The sequence below is a fragment of the Protopterus annectens genome, chromosome 3.part0 (genome assembly GCF_019279795.1).
Source record: "Protopterus annectens isolate FY-2018-M chromosome 3.part0, PAN1.0, whole genome shotgun sequence".
In the NCBI taxonomy this organism is placed as follows: Eukaryota; Metazoa; Chordata; order Ceratodontiformes; family Protopteridae; genus Protopterus; species Protopterus annectens.
Window position 1 is genome coordinate 25,399,253 of NC_056731.1, and position 22,415 is coordinate 25,421,667.

At 40.4% G+C, this 22,415-nt stretch overlaps 1 protein-coding gene across 1 annotated transcript; it reads right to left on the bottom strand.

The window, feature by feature from the left end:
* Positions 1-14,847: 14,847 nt before the first annotated feature.
* On the bottom strand, positions 14,848-17,790 carry OTUD1 (OTU deubiquitinase 1). The gene has a single exon (XM_044064555.1). It carries the CDS (start codon positions 17,430-17,432, stop codon positions 15,954-15,956), a length of 1,479 nt encoding a protein of 492 aa, XP_043920490.1. The 5' UTR covers positions 17,433-17,790; the 3' UTR covers positions 14,848-15,953.
* Positions 17,791-22,415: the final 4,625 nt, after the last annotated feature.

Genomic DNA, 22,415 nt, shown 5'->3' on the forward strand with positions numbered 1-22,415 from the left:
CCGGAAGTATAAATGATTCCTGGATGCCTTGTTCATCTTGATGTGGTAATAGGCATCCTTGAGGTCGATGGAGCACATCCATACTCCCTCTTCCAGCAATGGGAAGATGGACTGAAGAGTGACCATTCAGAATTTGGACTTCAGGACGTAGTGATTCAATCGGCTGAGATCCAGAATGGGTCTCAGGTCCCCTGTTTTTTTCGGCACCAAAGAGAGTCTTGAATAAGTTCCTGATCCGATCTGTCTGGTCTGAGGGGACCGGTTGAATGTCTCCTTTTTCTAGCAGCTTTGATATCTCTAGTGCTGCTTGATCCCTTTGGCTGGGTGGAACATCCGGGATTTTTCTGATTGGGGGAGGGGGTAAAGTAAAGGGAATGGTGTAACCTCCGGTAATTATTCGAAGCACCCATCGATCCTGGGTGATGCTCTCCCAGGCTTGAGGATGCCTCGAAAAATGGCCCCTGACTGGCTCCAGAATAGCACAGTCGGGCAATCCCTCAGGGATGCTGATAGGAAGATCCGCGAAAGAAGTCTGTCTCCCAAATTGCGGGGGCCTCCTCTGCCCCTAGGACGGCGTCTTCCAGAGTAATTCCCCCCTCCTCTGCCTCTGGAGGGGGGGCTCACCATGAGTGGCGGGGAAAGACTTCTGTGACTTCTTGAACAACATCTTCCCTCCTCTCTGAGCCTTGGGATAAGGCCTAGAGGGAAGAGAAAAACGGGCCCCTACGGCAGATAAGGTCTTACCCTCCTGCTCACATCTGGTGAGGGTGTCTTTCACTTTGGGTCCGAAAAGAGAGGACCCATCGAAGGGGGCGTCAGTGAAGGAAGACTTGAAGGCCTCCGCGAAGTGACATAGGCGCATCCAGGCTTGCCTCCTAAGAGCCAAACCTGAACTAGCTGCCCTACTCGCCCCCTCGGCTGCATAAGATATGAGCCTCATGGACGAGTTGACAATGGAACCAAGGGTAGACAACTGGGCGTTAACAGTCTGCACTACAGCCTCAGGCATGTTACCAGCCAAGGTATCTCCCAACTCTTTGAGAAGATCTCTCTGGAGCCGAGTAAAATGACAAAGGTAATTCAGCGACTGCAGTGTAAATGTCGCTGAAGACAGGGTATGCTTCCCATGCCGATCCATACTCCTGGACTCCTTGTTAGGAGGATGGACAGAAGAAGAAGCCTCTGCAACTTCCTGCTGAGTGGCTGACGCCACCACAATGGCATCTACGGGGACCCCTTTTGTCAAGAACTCTTTCCCTGGGGGAGCAGACAGGAACTTATTCGGACGACTGGGCACCGGTTCCATGGAATCAGGGTGCTCCCACACCCTTCGACAAATCAGGTCCAAGAGTTCACTGAAGGGTGGAGACACCTAGGAGGTGGAAGGCTGAGCTCCAAAGGCCTTGAGGAATACAGACTCCTCCTCAGAGGGGGACTTGGAAGGCCAGTCACCTCTCTGCCTCAATATCTCCAGGATGTCGGAGAAAGAGACATCATCGGAGGATGACTTAGGGGACCCCTCTGCATCCTTGAGGTCGGTATAGGAGGTGATGGACTCATCTTGGGAGTCTATGTGCTTCCTCTTGCACAACTTCTTCCTGGGAGGCTCCTCAGGGACAGACTCCGAGGGGCCCTCAGAAAGTTGGGGACCACTCATGGGGGTGTCCTCAGGCCTTCGAGCTCTGCTGTCCATGGATGGGGGGCATCAGAGGCTCTAGCCAGGGTGTATGGGGACGGAGTGACCAATCCAAGTGATGTCACTAATGACCTGGCCAGTGCACTCCTCATGGCCTCGAAGGCGGGTCCCCCCGAATCCGAGGACTGGCCCATCTCTGAGACCACAACCGGGGTCGGGGTCCCCCTAGCCGAAGTCCCAAGAGAGAGACTCGGAGCCGACAGAAGTCTCGATGCATCCCCCTCGGGCCCGACCGAGGAAACCAGAGTGCTGAAACCAGATGACGGAACAGAAATGGTTGGAGCCGACGTCGGCTCTGATAAACCCGCCAGGGTGACCGGCTCCAAATTGGCTCCAAAAAAGATAGGAGCCGAGGTCGACTCCAATACCACAGATACCTCCTGCGGCCCAGAGGACAATGGAGCTGAGGAGGCAGTATCCAAAACAGAGAGCTTGTCCTACGGCTCCGAAGTCAAAGGAACCGAGAAGGTAGTAACTACTTTCAAAATCATCTCCGGGGGCTCCGAAGAACTAGATGGAGCCGGAGATCTTTTCTTAGTTCTGGTAGATTTAGACTTGCCAATAGAAGAAGCACTCTAGATCCTCTTCAAAGGCGGGCTTAACTAGGTCCTTCAAAATCAGTTTATTTTTCCTTTCATGCAGCACCCTAGAGCTGAAGGAATGGCAGACACAGCATGATTCTTGCAGGTGAATCGCACCAAGGCAATAAACACAGATGGCATGCCCATCTGTAATCGACATTTTGTAAGCACATTTAGAGCATTTTTTAAACCCGAAGGGTTTATGCTCCTTCTGCTCCTTCGACATGTCAGACAAAAAAACCAAACACTCAACAACTAACAGCAGGAAGGCGGGAAACACTATTGGACACAGGAACTCTAACTTAAACGTTCCCTAGGGAAGAAAAACCGACAAAAACAAACTACAGAACGATTTACGACGGAGAGGACTAGGTCCCTCTAAATTAAACGGGCCTAGCCCGCCAAACACAAGGGAAACCACACACACTCTCCAAAAACTAAATCGAACAGGCTCAAACACACACACAAAACACAATATAGCTATTAAAATAGCTATTTTATATAAAGGAAAAGTACAAAAACTTTAGAAAGTTTAGTAAAAGTATACTTAGCCACAGTCAAGCACGAGACCACGTCCTAACTCAATGAGTGGCAAACGAGATCTGCGGGTTGGAGCGAGGTGCATCCTGGGATACCGGGTTAGCCCAGCCAATTAGAGACTTTGTGCTAGAGAAAAATAGTCGGCAGAGTCGGAGCCGAAAATCGGCTCCGAACCCGTCAGTAATGAATGTAGGCGAGATAGGACCACATAACATCATTATTTTTAAGCAAGATGAGGGATGTTTTAGCTTTTCTGTACAGCATTGGTTGTTCATTAGTCAACGGTATTTTTTCTGAAAACTATTCAGAGTTTATCTAGTTTTGTAGCAAGGGGCAGTAGCACAATCTGAATCAAAAAACTAGCACACATGTCAGTCTGCAAAATTTAGCACTGTAGTATGTTCTCTCTTTCAAATAAACCAGTTTTTCTAGATTATTCAAAATATTAATATTGCAAATAGCTTATAAGTCTATATTTTTATCTTATCTTAGATGAACTCTGGTTAACTTTGGTAAGTTAATGATATGGACAGGAACAGATTCTGGAAGCAGAGGGATGGAATTACAATAGGATATAAGCTTTTGTTAACTACAAAAAATGATAAATAAGAGTGGAATAAAATGCATTTCCAAGATCGATAGTATATGCAAAGGGAGTGCAGCTGTTGAGCTGCATGGTGGCTCTGTGGTTAAGATCTCTGCCTCACAGCTCTGAGGTTCACTACTAACCTATGGACACTACAGTAGATTAGCTACTCTAAACTCTGAGCGTGTTTGTGTGTGTCACTAGATTTTATGTATATATATATATATATATATATATATATTCTATACAATCACACATCAGTGTTATCGCTGTACATATTTTGTCACATGCTGAAACACTGGTATTTTTTTATCGGTTGTACGGCTGAAGTATGTAACGATCTAAGTTAATTATATCAATGAATATATAATTTTTGGACTTTTTCCTTTTCTTCATGTTTGTGTAACCCTGAAATTAGAATATTTAATTTCTTGAGGAGCCGGGGCATAGACTCTATGTCAGGGGATGGCGCAAAGCACCAATGTAAATTGTTTTCTTTGTTTTTCTTTTTTGTAGTTGCAAATGTACGCTATTTACTTTTGTGATTACTTTTTCCGTTAATTTTCATTGCAATTAATAATAAATTGCCAATGAGTTTATTTAATGCTTTGTGATTTGATCAAACTCACCTGAGACTATTCATTATAAACTCATATCTATATATATATATATCTATATATATATATATATATATATATATATCTATATATATATATATATATATACATACATACACATATATGTAAAATACATGACATTTATACACACATGCACATGGACACACACACACATATGCAAAAAATAATGTGTTTTTGTATTTTTAAAAACTAAAATTTTGCATGTACAAGACTGTTTCTTAACACATGTAGTGGCGCTGACATTGCTGTTTTCAATATTCTGTCATCAATATTTTGCCAAGAATGGTTGCTTTCACTCATTTCAAGTATACTTCTCTCTCTATATGCGTGTGCGTGTATATATGGGTCATCTAAAATACGTTGACTCTATCATTGGTCAACATCTGTTTAGCCAACAACATATAGTCGACCACACAGACAGTCGACAGGCATGAGAGATCACACATTTCTTGGGTTAGGGAAATATGCCTTTCCCTGAAATTGTGAGATCTCAAGAGTTAGTATATATAATTTTCAGAGGGTATGGGGGCCATGGGGGGGGGGGGGTCTTGTCCCTATTTTTTTTTTAAGTTTACGTTTTGCATGCACTGACACTGTTGTTTGGAGCATGTATAGTAGCATGTCGATGTTTGCAAAGTTGACTTTTTGTGATCGACTTCGTAAATTTAGATCTTTGTGTGTTTTGTTTAATTTCTGCACACGCACACACACACACACACATATATATGTGTATATATATATATATATATATATATATATATATATATATATATATATATATATATATATAATATCTTTGTGTGTGTATAGGTATATATGCTGTGATGACCGTGCCCTGGCCCAGCAATCAAGGAGCCTCAATCCTCACCACTAACACCAGGGAGGTTGTCTCACAGAAGAGGAAAGGATAACAAATACACACAGTAAAGTACAATTTCCCTTAAGTGCACACAGAGATCAGAGTCAGTCTGGGGCTGGTTGCTCCCTTGCTCTCCAGGTCCCAAATAGGACTCCCCACTGGCACAGCTATAGGGTCCATATCTCAGCTTAGCTGGCAAGCTAACCTCCAGTACCCTCTCTGTCCCACCAGTGCTTTATGGCCCTGCCCAGGTATCTGACACACACCCACACTTTGAGATAAGTATTTATACAACTTCAAAGACACTCTTGGGAAAGGCTGACACTGATTCTCTAGCTGTGCCCCTTTACCCAGACTATACAGTAGTAATTCCTGCCACCACCAGCTAATATTTATCAGCTACCCAAAGGCCCTTAAAAGGGTGTCCAATTATTCCTGTGCAATATTATTATCCATTTGGTAATATTACAATTCAGTCTAAGGCTTTTTTTCCCCAGTATTCACATTACATAGTTCCCAGGCCACAAACTGCATTATTTAGCAACCTAACACCTGCTCAGGAAACTACAACAATAAAAGACATTTCACATGTATACTCTAACAATTATTTCTTAAGTTAAGACAATAGAAAGAATGTGTTCAGCCAGCCGCTTCGGCACCACTTTTTAGATAATTTTAACTTCAAAGAACATTTGAAATGCTTGGCTTGGTTTTCCTTACAGCAGATGGCAATGTTGCAACAATCTTGAAGTTCACATTTTACAGTGTTTGCTTTCATTTAAGAACACAAGCCTGTATTTTACATTTATATATACATACAAATAATAGAATTATGTATCAAATTCTATTTGACTAGGCTGGCAGCCTTCGCCCATCTTTCCCCAATCTTCACATATGCATACACACACACGTGCATGTGTATTCACCCACACAAACACTGAGACGGATGCCTGCACACATATCTAAGGGCAGTTAGAGCATAACTAACTCGCTTAGTAACATGTCTTCAGAGTTTAAAAAAAATGTGATCAAAAACCTACCTGGACAGAGAACATATATGCAGACTCCATGCAGAAGGAATCCTATCTGGAAACCCACTTGAAACCAGACAGCAACTCCACCCACTGTACCACTGTGACACTACTTCTGCAGCCATTATGGAAACCCCTTTGAGCAGGAGAAATTAGAACAGCATTTCAAACCTCAGTTTGAAAGCGAGGAGTACCTAAAAAAGCAGCCACCAAAATAGTATATTTCTCTGTAGTCACCTTTATAAACTGATGATTTTTAAATAAAATACAGCAAGGAAACAAACTAATCAAAAGAAAAAATAAGATAAGTTAATCTCAATGGTAATAGAAAGTTCATGTTTTGTATATAAATAACATAAGAATACAGAAAACTACAGTGCACCATTGAAAATGCAAATCTAATAGCTTCTATTCCCAGAGGTTACTACAATTTTGAGCTACAGAATGAAACATCTACATAAAAAGTAGCACACACTGCTCATCTGTAGAGTACGTTTGTTTACTTCCTAATAATTACATTTTCAGAATGGCAACTCACTCTGACCATAATGCATGAATAAAAATAATTTTACAGACTACTTATCAAAAGGTATTGCTTTACATTACCTCTCAACTGTTCAAAATTTTACAGAATATCCAGATTTTTGCCTTATATTTTTGGACTATTCCTCGTGAAATGTATATTTTTGACATATTACTGAGGACTGAAGTCACTTAAATAGACAAATCCTTAACACACGCTGATGCAAAACCTATTATTCTAGTCTGACGCCCGTGCCCTAGCCCAGCAATCAAGGAGACTCAATCCTTACCACTGACACCAGAGAGGGCGACTGCTAGAAGAGGAAAGGATAACTAATACACACAGCAAAGTACAATTTCCCTTAAGTGCACACAGAGATCACAGTCAGTCTGGGGTTGGTTGTTCCCTTGCTCAACAGGTCCCAAATAAGACTCCCCACTGGCACTGCTACAGGGTCCAGATCTCAGCCTAGCTGGCAAGCTAACCTCCAGTACCCTCTCTGTCCAACCAGTGCTTTGTGTCCCTGCCCAGGTAGCTGACACACACCCACACTTTGAAATAAGTATCTATACAACTTCACAGGCACTCCTGGGAAAGGCTGGCACAGATTCTCCAGCTGTGCCTCTTTACCCAGACTATACGATAGTAATTTCTGCCACCACCAGCTAATATTATCAGCTACTAAAAGGCCCTTAAAAGGGTGTCCAATTATTACTGTGCAATATTATTATCCAATTGGTAATGTGACTATTCAGTCTAGGCTTAATTTGGAGTGACTTAGTAAAATCTGTAAATATGCAATGTACTTCAAAGGTTAAATTATCTCTACATAAACCAACCAAAGGTAAAGGTTTTAAAATATTTAATAATAAACAATAAGACAAAAACTACTACAGTACGCTACTCAAGTTCAGAGATCACACAGAAACTTAAAAACAATATCGTAGGAAAGATCTGCTTTCAAAGAAAAATATTTAGTCTAACTTTCTTCTAAGTTTAACTATTCCTAAAAGAAATCACAGTGCTATTATCTTACTTACATACATATATAAAGAGCAAGCAGTGCTGGGTTAGATGTCCAAGATCAAAATGCTTACAGTCTCTCACTGAACAATAGTTTTTAAACATTAACCAACAGCCCTGCTGAGACCCTCCCAAATTACATCATTTTGACACTTAGGTTTTCTCAGGCCACAAACTGCATTATTTTGCAAGCCAACACCTGCTCAGGAAACTACAACAATTCAAGGCATTTCACATATACACTCTAGCAGAAACCAGAGCAATAAAGCACCTTCCACATGTAAATTCTGGCCCTTAACTTTAACCTTAAAACAATGGGCATGAAACCTTCATCCAGACCCACTGGAGCCGACTTGTAAAACATCAAACAGATTCATAATATCTTTCCAACTTCAAAAGACACGTTTGAAATGCTTGGCTTGATTTTCCTTACAGCAAGATAAGTTCACATTTTATAGTGTTTTCTTTCATTTAAAAACACAAGCCTGTATTTTACATTTATTTATACAGTTGATAGAATTATGTATCAAATTCTATTTGACTAGGCTGGCAGCCTTCTCCCATCTTCCAATCTTCATATTTCTCCCCCACCCCCCCGGGGAACTCAAGGAAGTTTTTCAAGTGCCCCTTGAGAAACATCGCTTGAGAGTGTCAGGTCTATCTGGGTGTACCTCACCCCATTCCCCGTCTTGAGAGCCCATAGTTTGAAGCATCCACCTGCACAACAAATTATTTGCCATAGTCTGGACTGGCTAACAAATGGGGTCCTCCCAAAGCTTCCTCAAGCTTCTGAAATGCTTGCTCACATGTTGGAGTCCACACTACCCCATCTGGCCTGTTCTTCCTTATCAGGTCTGTGAGGGGAGCAGCTATTTGATCTTTCGTGCATACCTTTACTAGGCATAAGTTGGATGTGGTTTCTAGGCCAGAGCAGGTTTTGCTGACACCATTTTGTATGGGTTTGTTGAGGCTCTTCTCAGCCTTCCACCTCACATTCTGTTTCTTGAACTTTTTTATTCTTTTTATGTACCAAATTTTGCAATAGTGATATAGGACAATTCATGTTCTGGGTAGTTGCATCTGTATGTCTCTTTTATGCCCTATGCTCTCTGCAGGGACCATAAATGTGACGTACATTGAAGACAAGATCCTTTTCAAGCTTATCTATATTGGCCAAGTGACAGGTTGCCTGGGAAGGGACATCCGTAAGCCCAGAATAATGCAAAAGAGAAGAACATCTACTGTTATGGTAAGATTTTACACAACTGTACTTTCCTCAAGAGGTAAGACTGCTTCATCTATTAGCCCTCACTGGAATTGCAAAATCTGGACAATAAGTTTTAATTCCCTCCCAGCAAAAGGGGAAGGTGAAAAAAGCAACTTCTTCAGCCCATCATGTGCAACTCCTTCCCTGGTGGAACATCAGCTTTAGCCTTGGATTCATGGTCTTTCTTAACAGCAAACAAAACTATACAAGACTCCACTAAAAGGTAGTCCGGCAGTCCAGCAAGGGATTCTGAGCACAGCTTGGACAGCCCCAGTTCATCATCATTATTTTATATTTTATATATATATATATATATATATATATATATATATATATATATATATATATACACACACACACACATATATACGGCTGGGAAGTCTGCCACCCAGCTGTAATCTAGATCTGGGATGGGAGACTCCTCTGTCAAGTCCACGTGCTTACTCTTGCATTTAGCCTTGCACTCTCTCCCTCAGAGAAGACAGCGTAAAAATAGTGAAGTCTGAATTTCAGATATGGTCCTCACATCCAGCTGAAACATCACAACTTAAGGTCATCAAAGAATAGACTGTCTCTGAATCACAATCTGCATCACAAAAAGTATGAGAACCTCTTAAAGCTACATCCTGGACAACTAGGCAAATGCAATGAATGAGCGAGACCCAAGATTATAGACAATATTACAAGTATAAGATTACAGCAAAAAGCAGAAAATAAGCATCATTAACACATATTACAGGGAGAGCATTATTATAAGTATATAGACAACCAACAGTGAAATAAAGGCATCATTAATGCACAGTAAAATAATACAGTTTTACAAAATATACATGTAAAATATATTACTGTCAGCAGTAAGGGAGTAACACCGTCTGGATATTATAGTCTACAAAGTCTAATGTCAAAATAGGTATAGCAACAGCAAATCACATAGCTTGAAGTAGTGCACACTGCACAATCAATCACATATTCATATAGTTGAGACATTCTGAATACACAAATTCTTCAATATGCTTACGCCTGCGCTGGCCTGCGCCTTAGAATCAGAGTTATACGCATAAGCAGAATATGAGTCTGGTAGTTAATAAAAAATAATAATGCTGTGAGGGTTTGATTCTCTCTGCTTTCATCTGTCTACTGTGTGATCTTGATCAACTTACTTGACCAGACAGTGCACTGGGCAATTGTAAAATTGGGATAGACTCCTCATGCCTGGTAACTACATATAATACGAAGATAAATAGATGCTAGAGTTTAATTTTGTGCAAAACTTAAAACTTTTGCATTGAATGTATAACTGTGTACATCTTTTCTCATGTGTTGCATATGTTACTGTCACTGAAATTTTGTACGGACTGTGTATGTTTCAAGGACATTTGCTCCACTGCTACTTAGACTGCTTCAGCTTTAGGCAGGTAGCCTCCTGAGGCAGGAGTGTACAGGACCACACACAAGGGGGCACCTAAGTGTTACTCGCATAAGTCAGTCACCAAGTGTGTGAAGTGTTAGGACTGCAGTGAAAACCTTTGATTACTTGGTCATCATTCACCAACACCGAATGCAGAATGAATGGGCCAAATGGCCAAACTGGCAGACGCGGGTCGATTGCTAGCAGCCTGTGAGACCAGAAAGAAAAAAAAGTTTGACAAACTAGCTAACAGATAATCAAAACCTTTAATGGAATCAGAATGACAGATAAAGGCATGATGAATTTATTTATTTTTTAATTTAATTCATTACCTAGTGTAGCATTGTTGCCTGACAGCAAGAGGTTCTCCCGTTTGATTCTCAGCTAGTGTGCAGGGAGTGCCTTGTGTGTGGAGTCTGCATGTCCTCCCTGTGGGTCGAGTGACGTTCCGAAAGACATGCGTGAATGGGTGTGCCTTCATTGAAGGTTGGACGTCGAGCTGGCAACTCGGCACCGTGAAAATCTACTACCAATCATTAGCGGACCGGAGTTCCACTGTGGCGACCACTAACCGGGAAAAGCCGAAAGGCAACAACAACAACCTAGTCATTGCAAACAAAAAGATTATCAGACTGAGTCCACAGCTGTGTTCTGAAGTTTCCTTCAAAAGACAAAAACAGAGCTCTTAATTATGCTCACAATCACTTACCAGTTATACACCCTGTCCAATCAGTAACTGTAATAACTATTGCACTGCAGGATCATTGTAATCAGAATTCTGCATATATGGTGTCTGCATCACCTGGCACTGTCTGCCTACAAATAAATCACATACCCATGACTTTCAAAAATCTGTTTTTTTTTTGATGCTTGGATAAACAAGACAGCAATAATAAAAACATTAACACAGACTATTCCCCTAATTACATAAAAACAGGCACAGCTTTCTGATAATACACACTGAGTTACTTTAATATACTTGTGGCATTCATCAAAGCCATACTAAGAGTAATCACAAACATTTCTTTGTGAATTTATCCTGTACACACGTATAACTGCTTTCTGTGAACCTATAGGTTAATGTAATGTATTTGCTTTGCTACTGGCGCAGATCATGGCTGAAACAGGTCTCAAAGCCAAACCACATACCCAAAAAAAAAAAAAAAAAAAAAAAAAATAGTCATCACCAGTTTTCTCTTTATCAAAGCAAGAGGAGTCACACTGTTCATTGAACAAGAAATAGAAAGTATACTTAAATGTTACAACAAAGCTGCAAACACAAGCAAAAAATGCAGAAATTAATCAGGCAGAAACCATAAGGACAATAAAAGCGAACAAAACAAAGAGGTATTATATCAGAAAAAGAAATACTGCAGGAACGAGATCAGAGAATGGAGAAGGAGCAGACAATACTGAGAGACTGCCTTACACTTGTGGTAAGGGAGCACACAAATTGACAGACCGACAACTACAAAGGCACAAAAAAGTGGACCATTACCGTGGTCTTATAAACTAAATTAAACAAAAAGTTAACAAAATCTATTGGTGTAGCAATGCAACATTTTTTTTCGGTTAATTCACTGTAAGCTTGAATTCTACATCAAAACAGGCAGGGACACACACCTGTCAGATGAATGCTATCTGTAGAAAAAAAAAATGAAAACAGGCACTTGCCATACAACACAGATTGTTAATTTCAGCAAACTATTCCCCTAGCACACAAATCCTTCAGGATAAAAGGGCACGCGTAACATTTTATGGAGTCCTTCTACAACAAGGCACTACTAAATTCATCAAAAAATAAATATACACGACAGAATAACTTATCACCCCTATTCTGGAGGACAAATGCTCTCATACCCCCCTCATGCATCCCTCTGAACTACCTTACTAAACAGAACATCTGAGATTGTGCAATCATGAGGAAAGTATGCAAAATTTACCAAAACGGCCACTGAGGTAACTTTACCCACTCTGGTTACCCATACTAGCACTTCAATGGAAAGCAATGTCTTCTAGTCACACCTGGATTCAGATGACATGCAAAGTATCCACTACATCTACAATCTGTCTGATTCAGTCTAAAACATCACAGAGCACCTGCCAAATATATGCTAACTGAACAAACTGCCAAGCCTTTCATGTGTCTACCAGAAGACCTTTCAATCGTTCTAGTCCATATGCTGTTCAGGAGTTCCTGCTCCCATTAATATAGCTATATTCGCCTCCACACACAACAGGTAACAACAAATCTGTCTAGACAGCAACAGGGTACACACCACACTTTAAAGGGTAAACTAATACACTGTTTCACCAGTCACATGAGAGACAACATTATCAATGAGTAGCACAAGATAAAAGTCAAGCACTTTACCTATTCTCAAGCTAGGGAAAAAAAAAATAAAAAGTGCATGCAAACTGCCAGAGTCCTGAAAAGTAAATATTTTACACATTTACTAAGACTTGCTCCACAACTGTAAAACTAACATGTAAACAGAAAACACTCCAGCTTCAGCAGCACTGAGTGCTGCCTGGACCACATAATGAAAGGCCACTGCACACTATCCTTAAACAAAGCAGGTGCGCACACAGTGTAATGGGATCACTCAGGAGGGGTTGGGACAATGAAGAGGGGTGCTGCCAGCATACAATGCTTTACTACTTCATAAATTCTAACACACTAACATGCAGAACAAAGTGCATCCTTGAGGCATTTGAGAACCAATATGACCAAGTTTGTACAAACTAGCACAGAAAGAAACAGCAAATAAAATACACAAAAAGTCCACTAGCAAAAAACTACCACCAAAACTCATACACACAAAACAAACATCATAATAATACAATAATACCCATTTGTTAATCAGGTAAGCCCAAAGGACACACCCTGGGATTCAACAACATCTACACTAAGTGAACAAACATCACAGGCACAACTCACACCTTCTTCCTCCTAATTTTAATTTTCCTACGGATTTTCTTGAATCATTAAATATTGAGGGGGGTTAATTAAGGTTACCACAAAGTATAGACTACACTTAAGTGTAATCCTTCTAGGACTAGAAAACACAACAAAATGTAGTAGGGATGTTTTTGAACACAGATCGTGTACACAGTGCACACTTCATGTAGGCATTAATGAATCAGGCACATAATCCTTTTTCAAGGATGACCCAGAGCTATATCTAATTTACTGACTTGTTCAAAGTGATACAGCAGGTAAATGACAGCAGAGGGAACAACCCCTGTACCACAGGATCTAGAACTCACAGTCTTAACCTCTTGAACCAACTACCAAATCTATTCTAAATTATCAGCACAGCATATGAACTAAAGAATTACATATCAATTTAATTATCTTGGAAATATTGCACTACAGCATCCACTGTGAGCTCACAACAGTCATCTCACCAGTTCAGGCAGCCAGTAAGGATTTCTTAGGTGCAGTTTAGAAATGTACACGTGATGCTAGTAATCATGACAATAATGTTAAGACTGTCGGCGATATTTTACTTGATGGCTTCACCATTTTGTTTCGCGCAGAAGTGGGTGTGCTGCGAATTGAGTGACAACCCAGTCTACATATGTAATAAGCCTTCAAGTAATCTCTCTCTCTCTTAACCCCTCTGTATCTTTGCTTTTAACTTTGTGATCACTACATCCTGAGGTCTCCTTAATGTCAATCATCAAATTAGTCAAAAAACAAATATTTTTTGGCCAATTAACCTATTGCTGTTGTTTTGGAGAACAACTTATTTTCAATTTTCATACATAAATCTATTATAACTGTACTGAATGTTATGTGGTGTTTTAGTGTTTATGTACATGGGTGTTATTCCGTATGCCGCTATTCCTATACACTAGGATACAGTATGAAATATTTTTTTCTGCTTGTACGTTATTTATCCCGAAAGAAATTATAATATTTTACCTGTCCGTACATGGTGTTTTAGTGTTTATGTACATGGGTGTTATTCCGTATTCCATTATTCCTATACACTAGAAGGATACAATATGAAATAGTTTTTGCTGCTTGTACGTTATTTTCTTATGTTATTTATCATGAAAGAAATTATAACATTTTACCTGTCCATACATTTTTACACTGAAGTTTTGTAATTCTACAGATATCGCCGTTATTCAGACGTTTGATAATATTAGGAATTACTGATGTTGGTAACGTTTTACTGCTTTATTTATTGTTATATTACATGCCAATGCGCTTGTTTTCTTTTTTTTTTTTTTTACACCCGATGGTACATTCGGAGGGAATGCATATTCATGAATCAAATATCACGGGGGTGGGTTTTGGGCGGGGCTTGCTACTGCGCATCTGGTAAGGCCCTCAAGTAAAATATTGCCAGACTGTCAGTGTCAAAATACTATTACCTGCAAAAAAAAAAAAAAAAAAAAAAAAAAAAAAAAAAGGATTCTTTGCAACATCTTATTCCCATTTCTCTGAAAATAAAATGTATAAAAATAGCCACAGGAATAACTACACACTTGATAAAATGTATAACGCAGCTACAGGAATAACTACACACTCGTTTAGACACTATCCTTAAAAAAATCAATACTAAACATTTCAATGAAATATTACCACTCTTTAGAATAACACTTTAAAGCAAATCATGAAGTGCATGCAAGGCATTTCAGTTTGTATATGCAATACTCTTGATTCAGTCAAACACAAAATCATAAATCAAAAACTTTATTTAACACAATTCAAATAAAAATAGGACAATCATAAAGATACAGTAATTCCAAAATGAAGGGTGTTCAGCACTTTGTCAAACAAACCACTTCAGTAGGTACAGTTTAATGATATGAAAAAATACTATAAAAAAGCTAACATTGTTCAATAAATATATGGAATTATCATGAACTAGAAAACTGACAAAAATTTGCAACAACAAAGATTAAAATGTTCGACCCAGCAAACCAAGCCAACACATGTTCAAGAATCAAAACTGCAACATCTTCATTTGTGGGAAGATTCTACTGTAGCCCACACCCAACAAATCAGTGGAAAAGACTGCAAGGCCATGTTGCATTACTGGTCACCAGTCCAACTGGCTAGCAGATGCAGAACACAGCCTTGTCCCCCACCCACACTAATTTTAAATATATATTTTTAAATGCAAGTATGAAAATACTAATCATGTACAGCTAAATAAGTTTTGTTAACACTTTAGAAAAACTGCAAATTGCAGTATTGAAATTATAAGCTCTTCACAAAATACAGGGCTCCCCTATTAGCAGGGCTGCTCCACACTTCTGGATTCCAACACAAGTACAGCAGCACTTTTAACGTGGTATGCATCTAATCTGGATCCAGAAGTGCTTACCACATAGTGGCCATTGTATAAAGCAAAGGCACAGTGACTACAAATCACTTGCCAAAAATAGGATATGTAAGACAGAAGTATTACAATTAAATGTGGCTATTTGTGCAAAAGTACACTGTAAGAAAATTACTCCAAACTACTATTTTAAGAAATGGAAAGAATGATTTTCGAAATATCAAGATACAGAGCATATTCAAAACAAATACTGTAAGCTTTAAAGATGTCAAAAATAGTAATACGGGGTGCACAGCAACCTTGTAAAGTTCAAGTGTAATAAAAACATTCAGAGCAATACAGATTAAGTTTTCATGCCAACTGAGAAACTATTTTGAACAGTCTTAAAGTGCCACCAGCTAATGTCAGAATGTTGAAGTTTACTAAAATCAAGAATGTCCATTAGAAACAGTCGGTTTATAACTGTACTGAACGCTTAGAGTCTTAACACAATGAACTTCAAGAGTAGCCATTCTGTTCAATGTACATTTTGGAGAGTGAAGCAGCCATTGCTCTGGCCAGTTCTTCGTCTCGTTTTCTTTGTACTTGAGTCTGCTTGCACCAATTTTCGTACTCTGGGTTTGATACTGGCCACTCAAACACAGCATCATAGTGTCCATTACTCAGCCAACTCAACCAAATAGTAGGCTTTGAGGGATCCTCTGGCCCAAGACAATGGGTCATAGTGGAAACTGTGGGGCTTTCCACACTACCCCCAGTAGTTAATTGGATGGCAATATTTAACATCTGGCTCATGGCCAGCAGTTCAGGATACCCAGCCCAGGCGCCATCCTGAGCAGCACCAATTAGAAACTCCCCTACGTCGCCTTCTATAATTGGGTTAAACTCCTCCAGATGATCAGCTATATGATGTACAGTCTGTTCTCTCAAGTCTTTATGAGCACTCTGATCTCCATAAACCGCTTTACTTACTGCTCTGTAAAGACAATTACCATCAGGAATTATGAGATACCTGTACCTCTGCCTGTCACGTAAATACTTGTTCTGCTTTTCCACCTCAGCCAAATAACGCGCAATCTTTTCATTTTTATCAGCTGCATTATTAGTAAACATCTCCCCAGACCAAGGACTGTCATGTTTTATTGTATCACTAACTTTAATTTCCGGTAATTCGGAAACGGCTGGAGTGCAGCTACCACCGTTTTCTCTACACTGGTACATATCTGCCTCGGATTCCAAACACCTATAGCAGTTTTCGCTATTTTTTGTTGCAACACACTGAATATTTGACATATCCACACTGGGGCCATTACAGTAAGGAGCATTTGTCAACTGGAACTCGGGTTGCTCATCCGGCCTGATATAGCAGCAGCAGTCGGAGTCCTCCCCATTTAACCTCCCATCATTTTCAATAAGGGGGTACTCCTGGTTCACATCCACAGATTTTCTCATATTATCCATGATTCCATCTAACCACGGAGACTCTGTCACAAATCTATCTGCTGCATCTTGAGAGCAATCTCCATGAGATGCATGGAAGTAATTTCTAGATGAACACACCTGATCTGGAATAAATTCTGCACCGTTCTTACAGTCACTCATAATCTGAAAAGGAACTACCCTTTCTACAGCCATTTGTTTTACAGTGATCTGTGCAACCGATGTAAACTGGGGCTTATCTGATGCACCAGGAACAATTTCACAGCAGGTGGAAAATGCAGGCATTTTGACTGGCGTTGCTTCCTTTGCTGCAATAGCACCAGCTTTTTCATCCACTCCCTGACGTCCGCAAGGCTCTTCTTCTGCGACTGCGGGTAAAGGAATCGATACTTTAAACGATGTTCCCGGGTAATGTGTTAGTACGCTGCTATAGCTGCATCTTCGATCCACCAGCGTCATATATATATGCTGTTCATATGCCTCCAAGAAGGGGCCGAGATGATGGCAGACGTTAAAAATAAAAACACTCATCACCATCTGCCAATGTCTTTAAATGCCCACTACAGCTAGTTTAATTCTTACTGCGACACATGCAGAATCCAACTTTAGCCATCTTGCGTCACCCTTTCAGCCAAAAGCAATCCGTATACACGTCGACGTGTAACACGAGACTGTCTTCACTCGGCCCCCCAGCTTATGTTCTAAGCGTAGGCCTAGCTAACAACTGTATTACCGCGACTGGAATCCCAAATATTTCATACATCATAAGAATCTTTCAGACGTTTGCTAACCCCAGCGCGAGATACCCTTGTTTACACCAACAAGGAACAATACGTCACCACGTTCGACGGTGTTGCCAAAATGAACAGGAACAAACGACAGAGACTTCAGCCACGCATAACACGCAGCCTAGTAATTTTCTCTTCCGATAGCAACGGTTGTCATAACATATGTGAATTTTAAAGTGTATGTTGGCAACGCCCTGTTATGTGGCGTACAAAATGGCCGCTGTAAAACAGTAATGGATTTTTTTCCTCCCTAGTTTTCAGTTTTAGTTCAAAACTTTGTTCTCTCGTTCATTCCGTAATTTTGTTACAAAACATTATGTAGTGTAATCATAGAATAATAAACATTTACATAGTTCATATAATACAATAGAAGTGTGTTAATTCGTGTCATGTTTGTCTGCCAACTCCATGAGTCACCTATACAGTTAAAAAAAAAACAAACATGATTTGAGGCTGTTACCCAGATAATTCTGACTTAGCCCATGGCACTGGAGATAAAGAGGTTGAGCTGCTTATTAATGACTGACAAGTACTCTCAAATGTACCTCATTCCGTGAAACGTATTTGTGGTCTCAGGAAGTCATGTTCCTCGAAGTTCCACGTTGAAAGGGCCTGTCATCATACCTCTTAACCTCGTATTGCAAAACATCTGGACAAAGCAATAAATAATGGGGAGGGGGGGGGGGGCAAAAATTAGGGACTTTTTTTAAATATTGCTCCTACAAACTTAGAAAGTCGATCGGATTGCATTAACATAAATTTCCTGATGGTATGAAGTCTGAAACGTAAATGTCTGTCACTATTTTCTAACTTAATTCCTCAATGATTTGCCAGAATACCATAATTATATGAGAAACAGACCCAAGGTGACCATTTTGTTACAGGACCTAAACTGGGACACTTGGCTGCTCCGGGAAGCCAGGTCTGCAATCCCATTCTCCCAGCCCCCATGGGAGAGGAGATAGGGCAGTCATGTCATCTCGCACCGAGTCAGGCAGGGTAGCCTACTGTCCTTCACCAGGCACTGTGGGGATCCCACTCTGTGAATAGCACCACCCAGGAGGCAAGAGGCCACATGCCAGGAGGCTTGAAGCGATGCACATTCGTTGGCACCTGGCACTGTGGGGGTGAGAGACTGAGGTGTGCCGCAAAAAAGTGCAGAGAAGGGGTGGACCCAGGGCCATCTCCCCTGTGAGTTTGAAAGCCCTAGGTGCAAGGCAAAGTGGAGAACCAGTGTCACGGAAGTCTGAATGAGGGACTGTCTGAGGCTTCGTGGCCCAGCAGAGTTAGTTCCATGAGGATGGGAAGATCCCCTGAAAGGCTCCAAGAGCATGCATGACACTGCATGATTTGGCAGCAGTTAGGAGATATTTAACCCTGGAAAAGAGCTCTCTCTCCTGGGTAGAAGTGGAACCCCAGACGGGGGTCAGTCCTGATGGAAGTCTGGAAGGGACAGAGAGAGGTGAAAAGTGACTGGTACACAGGGGTGGCTCGTGTTATAGGACTGCAGTACCCCCCCCCCCAGCTGTAGAAAGAAGAAAATAACAATAAACAATAAAGAAAACAAAATAAAAAAAATTGCGAGTCCCGGAACTCCGTGCATGCGTGCTTGGAGTTCCTGGAACTCACAGAACTCTAGACTGATGTGTCAGCAGTCCAGATGGGGAAAAGGCATCTCTGCCCTGCAGATGCCCAGAAGTCTATGCGGTAACGACCACATAGAACAGAAGAACCCCAGACTGCATCATCTGCAGGCTGGAGCCTACTCAGTATTCTTGCTGGGAAACAGCCAGGGAACAGTTGAGCCTACACTCTCGCAGGGACCATTAGCTTTGCGTAAGACTCAGGAAACACTACTGCAGAAGAACCTGAATGGGATATGGAGTGGACTCTGGAAGCAGAACTTGAATAGGACATGGGCTCACTGATACAGGACTGAGGATAACTGAATTCAGGTACAGCAGAAGTGTCTATAATGCCCCAGCTGCTATATACTGGTGGCTAGAGAGATCTCAGGATAAATGGTGGTGGGCTTGAACCCTGTACCTTGAGTGCAGGTGGCAAGAGCCTGAATTCCCTACCCACCACCATTTGTACAACATTTGCAGATTTTTGCCTCATATTTGTTCTGCTCTGTTCCTCATAAAATCTGTGGTTTCTGTAGTTTTTTTTCCTTACACAGTTAGTAGTGCAGTGGTAGCATTGTTACCTGACAGCTACAGGTTCTCTGGTTTGATTCTTGGCTGGGGTGCCTTCTGTGTGGCGTCTGCATGTCCTACCTGTGTTTGTGTGGGTTTCCTCCCATCTTACAAAGACATGTGTCTTGAGTGTTTCTCCCTGGGCCTCTGCTGAAAATTGGCTTTTGTTCCAAGTTAGACTTTCCTTGTTAACAAATGTTAAATAAATAAAAATAAAATTTGTGGTTTCTGTATTTTTCCCTTACACAGTTAGTACTTGTTTCCTGACAGCTACAGGTTCTCTGGTTTGATTCTGAGCTGGGGTGCCTGCTGTGTGGAGTCTGCATGTCTTCCCTGTGTTTGTGTGGGTTTCCTTTGGGTGCTCTGGTGTCTTCCCATCTTACAAAGACATGTGTCTGGAGTGTTTCTCCCTGGGCCTCTGCTGAAAATTGTCTTTTGTCCCAAGTCAGACTTTCCTGGTTAACAAATGTTAAATAAATAAAAACGATAGGCATTTGAATTTCAGACTTCATATTCTTCAGAAAGTACATGGTAACAAAAACCTTTTATTCTAGCAATTTTCTAAGTTTATAAGATGGATATTTGAAAGTTGTCCCTATTTTTGGGACTGTATTCCCCCCATTATTGGCTTCATCCTGTTTTTTTGTGCTAAGGTTGAGAACTATGGTGAGAACTGAATTCACTGAATATGTTTGGGTGCTGTATTCCCCCATTATTAGCTTTGTTTAGGTGTTTTGTGCTAAGAGGTTGACAGCTATGGTGAGAACTGAATTCACTAAATGATAGCCATTTAAGTTTGTCTTCCTCTCTTTCACAAAATAGCTGATTTGGCATAGTGGTATGTTGCTCTAACTGTTTTGCACAGGGTCCTCGGTTCAAGACTTGGCAGTGAAACATATGGTGGTAACACAGCATTTTATTCTAGCAACTTTCCAACATTATAAAAGCAATGTTTAAAATGTGTCCCTGGTTTTGGGGCTTTTGTCCCTCCCCCAATAAATTTTGGCTTTTTTCAGATTTCTTGTGCTGCAAAATTCAGAGATACAGCTGAGTATCTAGTAGATTTTACAAGGAGATGAGAGCTGCAGGGGAACACAAGTTTAGTGCTGCTTATGCTGAATCTGCTTGCATTGTTAATAGCACAACAAGTAGTGTATTTGCTTTTGATGCAGAAGGCTGTGGGTTCTACTCCTACAGTAGATAGATGCATTGCTGATACTGTACTGTGTTGTAAAGGGGGTGGATGCTGCAGTCCTTTTTGGTGAAGATACATAGTAACTATGAACCTGTTATCAGTTTGCCTTCCATTCCCTATTGCAATATTACTAGCAATTTATTCCTCAAGGGCAACAGACACTTTATTTGTAGATGAAACAATGAAATATGAAGTTGTTTGCTAGCAGCAACCTCTTCATTAGTTACATATCTCTTTAATGTGGAATTATTTAGATGACTTTTACTTCTTCAGAGATTGTGCATATTTACTGATACTGGTGGACTGTAGAAGTTTGAGTAGACTTTTATGATGGAAATGTTCTGAATTGGGCAGTTTTGTCATTATTGGTGCATGCATGTTGTTTCATTGTTTTCTGGAAAAATGTTCAAAACAATAAATTTAAAACACCCTCTAACAACTGTACTGTATTGTACAAGGAATGTAATTTAATACAATCAGGAAGGTGTATCAAAGAGCATGTGTATGTTTCATGTGGAAGGGGCCTATGATTTGAAAATAGTCCAAAGTTAATCTTTATCTGCCACTGGCAAAATGTATTTTCTTTGAATGTGGGTTTCAATGCTGTTTCAATGAATGCGAGTTTCAAGGGCAGAGACGTTTTAATGCTAAGTCTATTTTCATTGTGAGACTGCATTGCTTTGTTTAGCAGATATCTATTAGTGTTTGTACTGTAAAATGCAAAATAAAACTTTCAAATTAAATCCAAATCATCGCAGAAGTAAAGCAGTATGCACATTACAGTGTTTATGGTAAATGGGGTGAAATAATCAAGGAATGGGATATTGGAATGGCTGCAGGGGGGAGGCTCCATTCAACCATGATTTTGTGAGGTGGGAAGGGCAGGAAATTCAAAGACAGCCCGGCTGAACTACACCTCTCAACTGTCCAGATTTTTGCAGAATTAATAGATTTTTGCTTCTTATGTTTGGTTTGTTCCTCATAAAATTTGTGGTTTTCTGACAAATTATTTAGGAATGAAGTCACTAAATAATGACAGACATTGAGTTTCAAACATCATAACCTTCAGAAAAATGCATACTAAAGCAAGACCTGTTATTCTATCAAATGTCTTAAGTTTATACAAGAGAATTTTTAGTACTGTTTGTATGTTCCCCCAATATATTTGGCCTTGTCCAGATTTCCTGCATTAAGTGGTTAAGAGGTACGTGTAAATAAATCACTTTATAGAATTCGGAATATCCAAACCTCTCAACTGTCCCCAACTTTGGCTCAATATGTTGCTCTCCTCCTAATAATCCCTCCGCAAAATGGCAATTTTGGAAGAAAACGTGGAGGG